The sequence below is a fragment of the Protopterus annectens genome, chromosome 6.part0 (genome assembly GCF_019279795.1).
Source record: "Protopterus annectens isolate FY-2018-M chromosome 6.part0, PAN1.0, whole genome shotgun sequence".
NCBI classification, from domain to species: domain Eukaryota; kingdom Metazoa; phylum Chordata; order Ceratodontiformes; family Protopteridae; genus Protopterus; species Protopterus annectens.
The window spans coordinates 1,325,264,857-1,325,278,029 of NC_056737.1; the positions used below are offsets into that span (position 1 = coordinate 1,325,264,857).

At 37.3% G+C, this 13,173-nt stretch overlaps 1 protein-coding gene across 1 annotated transcript in view; it reads right to left on the bottom strand.

Annotated features, from left to right (window-relative positions):
- CACNB4 (calcium voltage-gated channel auxiliary subunit beta 4) overlaps positions 1 to 13,173 on the bottom strand; it is a 509,529-nt gene that overhangs the window by 95,210 nt on the left and 401,146 nt on the right. Inside the window, exon 11 of the mRNA XM_044073655.1 lies at positions 10,591 to 10,686. Within this exon, the coding sequence (XP_043929590.1) occupies positions 10,591 to 10,686 (96 nt within the window). The remainder of the gene's footprint in view (positions 1 to 10,590; positions 10,687 to 13,173) is intronic.

Sequence of the window (13,173 nt, forward strand, 5' to 3'; positions counted from 1 at the left end):
GTATCATGAGTTACATAAATTACAGCAAAGTTACAGGCCTACCCATGTATGGCTATAATATTTTCTTAACTGCATAAAAATATTTAACCATAAAAAAATAATAGGCTCCTCAGCCCTGCAGTTTCTATCACATACATTCAACTTCACTGCAAATTAACGCTAGCTAAACTTCTAATTCTTATTCTTACAGGTAACACTGATTCTAATCCAGTGTCTATGTCTATTAAAAAAAAAAAGCTCTCCATAGGTAATATGAATGCCTGCAGCCTAAACGATAAGTGACCATCCTTTAATCTTGGCTTGAACTACACAGGCCAAAATTGCTGCAGTCAATGAAACTTGGTTAAATAACTCTTCATGTGTTCCCTCTGCCTTAACTGATTACTATAATTCTAAATAAGAGACCTGCTAAATGTACATTTGGTGGAGTAATGCTGATGTTAGACAATAACACTAACCTAAATCCTACCACTGTCACTACAAAACAACACCAACTCAGCCTCTGAACCCAAATGGCTATTAAATCAAATTCTACTTGAAGGCCATACTAAACTATATATAGCTGTAATCTATGTCCCTCACACCTCCTGTCCTCCAACCATACCAAGAAATTTGAATAAAATCCGAAACATAACCAAACACAATAAAACAATTATATTTGGTGAGCTTAACCCGGACTGGAAAGGTCCACAGAAGACAGAATTAAACAGACTCTCTGCATCACTAAGATTCTCTCTCAGCTCATCAAACCAGGGACCAGAACAAATTCAACAACCGGGATTTCCTCCCTTCTTGAAATTATACTATTTAACATACCTGACAAGCCTTGTTACTCAAATGCTCAACCAAATGCGTTAAGTGATCATAACCCTAGCATAACATCCTGGTTAATTAACCATTCAAAACCACCATCAAGAGTCATTTACTTCAGTTGCAATTGTCAGTGCACCCAACAAATTCTTGCCATCAAGATGCTAGCAATTGACTGCACCACAGTATACAGTCTCACAGACTGGACTGTAGCTCTAGCAGAATTTTATAACCTCCTAGCCTCATATCAGAACAGACTGTGTCCTGCAAAGGGTCTCACCACACTCTGCCTTTCACTGAAACTATGTGCTAAAATAAAACGTAGGGATAAGGCACGGAAAAACTGGAAAACACACCCACAATATCTAAACTCACCCAACAATTATTGTGAATATTGGGGACTTAGATCAGAAGACAGGCCTTTAACATAAGAATGGTAAAGTACAATACCTCAGGAATCCACAACTAAACAAGCTAGGCCACTAAAAGATTTTGGTAAGCCATTAAATCTATTGGCAACAATAAAAATCTTCCCAGAAATGGCCTCCTTTTTACTTATTATAACTAGTTGTGAATATTACTAACCCACCTCCAACTTGCAAACTTCATTTTCAAAGGTCTCCACCTCCATCCCAATATGCCCCACTACAGAAAGTAATACAGTACCTAAAATTCCACTTTAAAGCCATCACCTCAAAATAAGTCTTGGAGGTACTTGACAAATCTTTATAAACTGACTACTAGCATGAATTTCAGTGTATTCAACCACTCATTTTTCATCTTGGCAGCCAGTACCTCTCTAAGCCAGTCACATGTATTTTCAATCTATTTCTTACCACCAGTTGCCAACCTTATAGCTTTAAGCATGTCGACATCATGGCTCCCTATTGAAATGTCAGCGCTCAAAATGCCAAGTGCCAAAAAGCCAAAAAAATAAATAAATAAATAAAAACCCAGAGTATAGCAAATCTTGAAAATTGCTCTTCTCCTTAAAACTTTCAATCCCTTAGCTGTGAACAATTTCATCCCCATTGCCAATCTTTCCCCTCTTACAAAATCTTAGAAAAACTACTGTATGAGCAAATTCTAGATTACATTACAAAGTACAATATTCTGATACAGCCAAACCACCATGTTTTATGCCCCAACTAAAGCACCCTCACAGCCATCTACTCCCTTATCAACTAAATTTTCTATAACATGGACTCAGGTCTCTTAACTGGGACACTGGTTCTGGATCTAAAATATCTTTTGAAATGGTTGACAACACCCTTCTCCTACAGAAACTAAGTGTATGTGCATTCTCAGACAATGTCATAAACTGATTCAAATGTACCTTTCCCAAAGAACCTTTATTAGCAAAAGTAAATATAGTATCCCTTTATCTGAAACTATAAACAAAGTTACCCCCCAGGGCTCAGTTGCTAGGACCCCTACTCTTTACTTTGTATGCAGATGACCTGCTGTAGGATCTGCCCAGCATTAACTACATCATTTATGCAGTTGACATTGTCCTTACAGTAGCAGGGAACCACATAAGCACCATCGTTACTCAATTTCAACAACAATTTGAGTAGATATGGAATTGACTTTGTGACTAACAAATTCTCCAGCAACACTACAAAAACTACTACGTTATTGGGAACAGCTCAGAAGCTTACAGCTACCCTCCCTATAATCATCACTGACCCCTCTAGCTACCCCTCCCTGCCACAGCTACTTAAAATCTCCATTGTGCAACCATTAATCAATCACACAGCTTTCAAGCACATACACAAACCCAAGTACACAAGGCAATAAACCAGTTGAAAGACTTCTTCAAAATTTCCATTTTGTTTGCTCCTGTAGCTAGGTGTGCTACAGCTATCATTACTACTCAGCTTGGAATATGGTTTTCCTGTCATAACATCCCATCCTTCCCAGGACATTTCTTAATCCAAACAACTGAAAAGGAAATACTGAGGCCCATACACATTTCCAGCCCTACTGCACATCACTGTACCACCCTCCGAAAAGAGTGATTGTTGCAAGTAGCCTCCCATTCCACTTTCCTCCTGGCAACTCTTATCCTCAAACTGCTTTTTGAAAGATACCTCCTGTCACTAAAACATTTTTACACATCAGAGAATTTACCCACTTATGCAGAGCAAGTGATCATATACAGTTAATAAGACTCCCATTAAAACTTACCACCACTGAAAGTGCATTTTGTAAAATTGTACCAGCTTGCTCGCTCCCAGAAGATATCTCAGTTAAGGCAGTGAATGTAAATGTAAACGTGGCTATTTTCCATTCTCATTCTTTACTGCCCAGCTTTCCATTGCCAAATTCATACCAGTGCCACTAACATGCCAACTAGCTCAGTAGTATACAGAAATAATTAACCTTGTTAACTACTGCTGTATAGTCCTTGATGTTAAATGTCTACACTATATGACTTAGGGTTATGCAATGTATTATGGGTGTACAAAGTATTAATATTGCTCTGTATGTTTGTCTTGTGTTACCTTGTGCTTGTACTTTGTTTTTCTATTGTACTTATGTTTGTATAATGTGTCGTATTCCTGGCTGGGGTTGTTGCTGAAAAGGATCTAGGATTAGTCTACATACTCCAGTTAACAAATGAGAATGAATAAAAAAATAAATGGTTCATACAGAGGTCTGTTTTGTTCAAGTCTCAAGTAAGGTCACTTGTACTGAACACACACACACACACACACACACACACACACACACACACACACACACACACACACACACACACACACACACACCACATAATTACGCAAAATGCATTGGCGATGGCAAATTGCAAGCAACTTCACTTCAACAGTAAAACATTGTCACTTCAATGGCAAATAAAATAACACTTATCAACACCAAATCTACACTTGCAAAATGAAAGTACTAGACACACTGACTGTGAACATCTGTGAAGCTCGAGGAAGCCTCTCTCTCATTGGCTCTACATTTCAGCCAATGAGTGAGAGACTTTTTGAAGCTAGAGCAACTGAGCGGTAATCATACACAGAGAAGCCGAGAGGTAATGTGGGTCAGAGTAAGCAGATGCGGGTGAGAGTGAGCAATTTCTTTTTGTTACTGTAACATTTATGGGGCCCCAGTCATCACTGGGTACTGGATAAATGCTGAGGTCACCTTGTACTGGATCCAGCCTGGGACACAGAGACTCTTGAGATAGCTGTATTTGCAAGTGATATCATACAAACTTGTCATGAAGTAGCTTGCGAGAGTGGAGCAAGCTTTTGCTATGTAATGTGTCCAGAGTGGTAGTATATATGAAGTATATAGCTTTAAATGCTAATGCCTGACTACAAGATGTTGAATGTCACTGGGGTACATATTTTTTCTAATAGATCATTCTGAATAAACACCACATGGAGGTTTACTGTACATTTACAATTTCTGTTTTGTTTACTGATTTCCTTACAAAATATTGAAATGTTGCACGTGCCTTTGCAATCTCCAATTTGTTTGCTGTCTTCATTTGACTTTTTGATGAGCTCCAAGGAGAATGCATTTGATTTTGTATTATCTGTTAGAGGAATTTTATTGACATTATTGCAGGATACATGTGATGCCTTTCTGTAGGTACTGCTGGACAAGAGATTCTGTGAAGCTATCATTTGGGATTACCATATCATCCACATATACATATGAGCAGGAAGTCCAAGATTAGCTTATTGATAAATCTAGACAACAGTTATTTGTTTAATAATGACCACTGTGAGATGCCTTTAATTCATGATATTGTGACTTGACTTATGATGTTATGTTCTACAGGATACTCATTTAATTACTTTATTACTGTGTTTATTGCACCAATTCTTTCTTCATATGTAGTTTTTGCATATGTTCTTTACAGTTCAGGATAAGAAGATTTGACTACTGGTATGGCAGTCAGAAGTGACGTCTGTAGTTAGAATTATCATTGTGATCAAGTGATATGGAGAGATGGGCTAAACAGAGACTTAAGAAGAAACTGCAGTGTAAATGCCATTGAATCTGTGTCCATTTTTCCTGGAATCCACGATTTTAGGCTGTTCAGTCTGTTACACAGCTCCTGGTCTTTCACTTTTGCTACCAGTTTGGGGAACCTCTTGCAAAATGGCATGAATTTTACCCCATGTACATGGATAGGATAGGTTTTGCCAATAAAATTATCCCCACAACATATCTTCATTTTCGAAAATTAGTCCAGCTACTGGTGAGAGTCTGCTATAATAGGTTGTTTTTGTAGAGACATCAAATGCTTGTCAAGAATTCTGCAGTGTGACACCTGTTATGGAAGACGACACCCCTTTTGTGACACGTGTTATGGAAGACGACACCCCTTTTGTGACACGTGTTATGGAAGACGACACCCCTTTTGTGACACCTGTTATGGAAGACGACACCCCTTTTCTGCTAGAATTTCCTTCTTGACCCTTTTTAACCCTGTAAATGAACAAATTGGTAATAGGCTAGAAAAGTTAATTTAAATCAGAATGCCACTCTATGAATTGTAAGAACTGCAGAAACAAATCGCTTTCAAAAAGTCTTAAAATAGCCTGTGTAATCTGTTGAAGGCTGGAGAGGTAGTGGAACAGTGTATCAGTCTCAGTGGATGACCTATAAGAAAACAACCAACTGGATCCAAAAAAAGGCTTAACATCTTAGCACCTCAACTTAATAAACTCTTCTAAGAGATAAAACTCCACACAAAGGAAGCAAATTTTAAATATAGTTTTTAAAACAATTACTCAATAACAATAAAGCTTCCCAATAAATCTCTAATTTAACCCACAAGGTAACATGGTTTTAAAATGCAAGGTATATTCTGCACCTATCCTTTTCAACAAACATCCATCCATTCATAAATCCTTCCATTCATCCATTCATTCATCCATCCACAACTCCATTTCCCCTTTTTTTATCCATGGGGTGGGGTGCCACTTCAACAGTAACATTATTCTTATAATTTACAATTTGACTAATATTCACAAGTTGTGTCATAACAAAAAAACTTTAAATTTGATATTTGTCCATTATGTTTTCCCATATGTGACATGTGACTGAATTTGTGAATTTTTTATTAATGCTATTATTGAAATGCTCCATAATTCTATTTTTTACAGAATGTACTGTCTTTCCTATATAAAGCAAATGGCAACAGCATACAATAGCATAAACTAACTTCTTCTTCTTAAAAAGCAAACACTTTATGAAGTGGGCCCGACAAATGGTTCACTTAAAAGCAGAATTAAATAAACTCCAATCACTACCAAAAAAGTGAACCAAAACAATGCGAGGGTTGCCACATCAAAAGGAATATTCTCCAAAGACTAAACTTTTACTAGTTCATAACCACTTTTACAGTTAACAGATACTGCTTCATCAGACATCCTAATCAAAAAACTCCATCTATATGAATACATTTAAAATTCATCTGACCAATCACATTATACATCCAATAAAAATATGATTTCATCAAAAATAAAAACGTATCCAAAACTGAAAGATTGTCAAAAATACTATACTATTAAGAATATTTAAAGAATCTAGAAGACAGCAAGTAAAGTAGATCAGACCTACGCAGACAAGAAACATCCTGTAACATTGTAAATCATCAGCTTCCTTAAAGAGACACAACTCATTATTGATTATATATCCTAAGAAACGTTTCATAATATACAACATAAACAAGAATATACAAAAATACTTTAAAACATTATATAAAAAAAGCATCATTCAACTAATTATCATTGTAACCCCCTAGCTATCAAAACAGGTTTTAATGGCACTCTATCGTTCAAACCCTTCCCCCTGCTAGCTGCCATCCTTATTATCCATTATGTCTCAGAAATATCACCTTCTTTTACTTCTTCTTTCAGCTGTTCCCATTAGGGGTCACCACAGTGGATCATCTGTTTCCATTTCTTCCTGTCCTCTGCATCTTGTTGCCTCACACCAACACCTGCATGTGCTCTCTCACCACATCTATAAACCTTATCTTAGGCCTTCCTCTTTTCCTCTTACCTGGCAGCTCCAGCCTTAGCATCCTTATCTCAATATACCCAGCATCCCTCCTTAGCACACGTCCAAGCCAATGCAATCTTGCATCTCTGTCTTTGTCTCCAAACCGTCCATCTTCAGCTGGCCCTCTATTATACTCATTTCTAATCCTGTCCATCCTCGTCATGCCCAATGCAAATCTTAACATCTTTAACTCTGCCAACTCCAGCTCTGACTCCTGTCTTTTTGTCAGTGCCATCCTCTCCAACTCATATAGCATAGCTGGTCTCATTACCACCTTGTAGACCTTTTATTTCACTCTTACTGGTACCGTTCTGTCAAAAATAACTCCTGACACCCTTCTTCACCCACTCCACCCTGCCTGCACTCTCTTCTTCACCTCTCTTCCACACTCACCATTACTCTGAACTGTTGATCCCAAATATTTAAATTCATCCACCTTTGCCACCTCTACTCCCTGCATCCTCACCATTCCTCTGTCCTCCCTCTCATTCACACACATATATTCTGTTTTAGTCCTACCTGTTCCCTACTCTCACTACAAATCACAATGTCATCTGCAAACATCATATTCCACAGGGACTCCTGACTGGTCTCATCTTTTAACCTGTCCATCACCATTACAAATAATAAAGGGCTCAGAGCTGATCCTTGATGTAATCCCACCTTCAAATTGAATGCATCTGTCACTCCTACCCCAGACCTTACCACTGTTATACTGCCCTCGTACATACCCTGTACTACTCTTACATAATTCTCTACCACTCCCGATTTCCTCATACAACACCACAACTCCCCATATAGGCACCATGTCATATACTTTCTCTAAGTCCACAAAGACACACTGCAGTTTCTTCTGACCTTTTCTATACTTCTCCATCAACACCCTCAGAGTAAACATCACATCTGTAGTGCTCTTTCCTGGCATAAAACCATACTGCTGATCAATAATCATCACCTCCCGTCTTAACCTAGTTTCCACAACTCTGTCCCATAACTTCATGCTGTGCTTGATCAATTTTATCCCTCTGTAGTTACTACAGCTATGCATATCACCCTTATTCTTAACAATTGGTACCAATACACTTCTCCTCCATTCCTCAGGCATCCTTTCACTTTCCAAGATTTCATGAAATGATCTGATTAAAAATAAAACACTGCCATCTCTCTTAAACACCTCTATGCTTCCACAGTATGTCATCTGGACCAACAGGCTTTCCAGTCTTCATTGTCTTCATAGCTATCCTTACTTCCTCCTTGCTAATCCTTTGTACTTCATGATTCACTATCCACACATCATCCAACCTTCTATCCCTTTCATTCTCTTCATTCATCAGCCCCTCAAAGTACTCTTTCCATCTGCTCAACACACTCTCCTTGCTTGTGAGTATGTTTCCCTCATTATCCTTTATCACCTTTACCTGCTGCACATCTTTCCTAGCTCGGTCCCTCTGTCTAGCCAATTGGTACAGGTCCTTTTCTCCCTCCTTAGTGTCCAATCTTTCATACAACTCTCTATACACCTTATCCTTAACTCAGCCACTGGGGGATGCACAAGCCAGTGTATTTCTTTGTGCCAGTCCCAAGCCCGGATAAATGGGAAGGGTTATATCAGGAAGGGTATCCGGTGTAAAATTTTTGCCAGAGCAAATATGCAGACAACAATACAATAGCATAAACTACTATTTTTGATAAACAGGTATACTGACCCTTATCTTTAAAACACCTTGAAGGGAATTTAAAAACCTGACCTAATGCTATAAAAGAACAAATCTTGCAATGTCCTCATGAGTTCCCAGTATAGATAGAGACTTTTAATTAAGCATCTGTACTTGCTTAGATGGTATATCAAATTTGCTATGACCAATTTCCTACTTAAACTAGCACCTACCTTATAAGAAGTAGTAGGCAGTAGGGTCAATGCTTCCATGAATTCCTCATCCAATAATAAAACTATGCAACATTTTTTAACAATTTCATCAATAGCCAAAGATGCCTAAGTATATTTAGCAACAACATAAATAAGTTCCCTTTTCTGCAAAGTGGTGCTCATCCTACTTCATTTTACTTTTTTGAACATTTCTGTTATCTACATATCCACATTCCTGTCCATACTTATTAATTACTTTGCTTAATCAATTAATTATGTTATACAAGCAATAGTTTCTAACAAGGAACTTGTGCACTAATCTATTCACTTGTACATGAACATCTCTAGATATATTACAGAGACTTTAGATCCTAATATAATTCATTCATATGTAATGCCCTTAATAAATCAGGGGAGTGATGTCTAGTAGCTGACAAGATAGAGGGTCATGATCAGGTTTTCAATTATATTCACATTCTTATGTGTTCGGGACATGGATGCAAAGAGATTCACCTCCAGGGCGAAGTTCAATCTTGGTATCCATTTTGAGAACACACAGTAACAGGTTATGTTTGGTGAGACCCAATCCTCTTTGTAGTGCATGGAGTTTTATCTACTCCATATACTACCTGTTACAAAAAAAAGCCAAAGTATTTCTTTGGCTTTGAAAGCTAGTAAAGTACTTAGCAATTATTGCATTTATAGCAAATAAGGAGAAAAATCTCAGGCAGTTTTTAAATAATTTACTTACAGACTGACATCGGAAAACTTACATCAACATAGGAGGAAAGATATTTAAGAACTGTAGACAGTAAAGGAATGGCTTTTCCTTTATACCTGACTGTAACAGAAATTAGGTATGTGTAATATATGTTAAAAACCTCTGACAGAGCTGTTATGGCTGGGTCTTACACTACAGAAGCGCATAACAGGTTTATCTCTTTTCCGATTTTGGAGCATAATCTTGGCACTCCAAACAATGTGCCCTTCTCCACTTTCACATGTACATCCAAAAGCATTGTTTCATATCTGCTACACTGACTCATAAATGCAACAAATACCTAGGTTATTAGAATTCATATATTGCAAAAAAAAGATTCTAAACCTGTAAACTATCCAGAAAAAAAAATAATAAAAAAGCAGACCATATGTATGTTGTACATATAACTAATTATTATTATTATACGTTTGATGCATAATTAAATTGATGCTAAAAAATTCATATATGTTGGGGTGAAACTAGCCCCAATAGTGGCTCCCATTATTTGCAACTGGAATTTTCTATCGTAATAAAAATAATGTGTCATTCAGAAGTCTGACGTTTTGTATAATCATTGTTTTAGAAGGGCCATCCAACAAATAATAATCTAGTGCCTCCAAGCTATTAATTTGTGAAATATTACTATATAAGGCTTCAAAATCACATGCAATAAAACATATTTTCTTCTTACTGAATTACATTTAACTTAGCCTGTCTTCACTAAGGTATTTGGAAACAAGTTAAAAGGCAGCAATAAAAGGCAAACAAAAGCAACTTGTTTATTTCCTAAGTTCTACTTTTGAGCCTCAATTTTTTGTTTCCTGTACTATAGTTTCATTCTGTAGAGGGCACTTCTGTCTTTAGAAAGTCCATAGTATAATGAGCTAAATGTGCAGTCTAATATATAATACAGGTGAGCATACAGTGTTTGTTTTGCAGTAAGGTGAATGAAAATGCTTATTAATGATGAATCTAGATGCACTACCTTTCACCAGGAAGCAGGTGCTACTGAAAATCTGAAAAGTATGTTTTAACTGTGGAAGGTTGTATACAATAAAGTATTCTTTCACATATATACTTCAGTAATATTTTATGCTCATAATAGTTTCACACTTACTGGTGGACATTGTGCAAGTTTGTCTGCTGCAACTAGTTGAACATTCAGATGCTTACTTTGGGACTTTCCTCTGGATTTAATCAACCTTTGTAAAACCTAAAACATAAAATGAAAACCACGCATCATCTCAAAGTTATTTCAAAAGCATTATTTATAACATTGAAATGCTACTGGATATCTAAACATTACCTTTCCCAGATTAACAAAGTAGCCACAAATTTAGCCAAAATATCACAGACTCTGGTTTAATGTTTTTTTTTTTTTTTATGAGTTGAAATTCCAGGAATTATTTTTATGATTATTAAGAATAATTTGCAGTCAGTGCCATGATTCCATTATCATTTTAGTCTGTGTATAATTAAACAAAATTAAACCACATTCTTTGTACACAGTACTTAAGTGACATGCTTGTAAATATTACATTTAAGAAGAAATCCAAGTTCGGATGAAAGAGTACCGTGACCCAAAAGGTTAAATTCCATGGAATCTTCTTAATTTCTAGTATACAAAATTTTGAAAGTTTTGGCATTTCTTCTGGGAAAATTGGAAATCAGAGTCCTTGGAAATACGAATTTTTAAATGTGAAATTCCATGGAATCGTGTTATTTTCTAGTATACAATATGTTCCAAGTTTGGATTTTCTGGTATTTCTTCTCAGAAAATTGGAAATCATTGTCCTCAGAAATTAGAATTTATAAATATTTTACAGACTCCTTCTTGTCTTTGCTAAGCTTTGTCTCCATATCCCACATACAAGGGGCTCTGTTCCATCTACCTCTGTTCCTTCTAACCAGCTATTAGGTTGCTGCACCTCAAGGGATACAGAAAATTCCCTTGCAAAAATCCCTGTTATCAAGATGAATTTTTGTCCCCATTTTCCCAGTTTGGCCAAACTGCAACTGGCTGGAGGCCTCACTGATATATTTTACATACTATTTCCCTAAAAATATGATTTCTTTTTTTGTCCCTCCACATCGGTTCCACCCAGCTTCACAAGTCCCCGGTTGACCTTTCTTCACACCATCCTAAATGGTTGCTTAGCTTCGTAAATAACTCATATGTGAAGACAGACAGTATGAGGAGAAGTCCAGTCCGCCTTCCTTTTTCCCATCGTAAATGGTTGCTTAGCTCCATGCATGACTCCTAAGAGGACAGGGAGATGAAGGGGAGAGGTACAGCTGACCTTTACCCTTTACTTCTCTGCATGCTTGATTAGCTCCCTATATAACTCATATGGGGTAGGGGCTCAGATGACTTTTATATCTCCCTATCCTAAATGGTTGTTTAACTCCCTATATAACTCATATGGGGTAGGGGCTCAGATGACTTTTATATCTCCCTATCCTAAATGGTTGTTTAACTCCCTATATACCTCATATGGGGTGTGGGCCAAGTTGTTTGTACTTTTTCGTATCCTAAATGGTTGCTTAGTTCCCTACATGACTCACATGAAGAGGGGCTCACATCTTTCAGGAATATGCCCTTTGGAGCCCTGCACCTTTGTGGCTGCCAATAAAAAAAGAGAGAGAGAGAGACTGTGAACTGAACAGGCCATCATCCATCACTAGGTTGGGTTGCTTCTGGATGCTGCATTAAGCTGTCTCCTGAATCAGCTGGCAGATTCATAGAATCCTATAATGTTAGAAATAAATGAAGAGAAGCACTACCACCCAACCTTATTCCCAAGAATGCAATACATACCACTTGGAAGGTTGTGCCTATATTGTCACTGTATCTCAGGGTCTTACACCCAACTTTCCATCAGATGAAGCTGGAGTTGTGGGGTTTAAGTCAATCCCCTTTGCTAGGATGGGTGAGCCAGTTCCAGCAGCTTGCACAGCTCCCTATTACTCCCCCTCCCACAGCACCTGGTATTGCTATTTAATACTGCTTTGTTTATGTTGTAGCCACAGTTTTATCACTTTGTGCCACTCAGCTAGCTACCCTTTAAAATGTGATTTGGAAAAATGTGTAAGTTTCTGGTAGAAAATTGTTAGTTTGGGTACTGCAAGATGCTGCATCTCTGTCCTCCTTCTCCAGTCAAAGTAACCAGTTCTTGAACAAATTCCTGTAAAAAATATGCATTTTTATGACATATTAATTTTTGAGAAACTTAAAACATGGAATATAAACATAGTTCTATAGCTCCTGTTGTCCTCACAACCAAAACTATGCTTCTTCAGTCAAACAGTTAAGCTACAGATATTTGGAAATATCATGCATGTGTTAAGAAGCCACATTTGGGTGTCTACCCTCCATAACAGCAAATGTACTTTTGAACAAATCTACCCTCTCTTTCTCTCTCTCTCTGTCTCCCCCATATATATATATATATATATATATAGAGAGAGAGAGAGAGAAAGAGAGAGAGAGAGAGACAGACAGATATAAATGTGTGTACATATATAAAGTCGACATTCCTTTAGTCAACAAAATTTGGTTGACTAAAAAGATAGTCAACAGATGTGAGAGACTGCATAACCCCAGGTTTGGGGAATATGCCCTTCCCTAGTACTGTGCAATCTTGAAGTTAGTATATATAATTAGTTGGGGATGTGGGTGGGTGTAAGCAGGCTTGCCCTC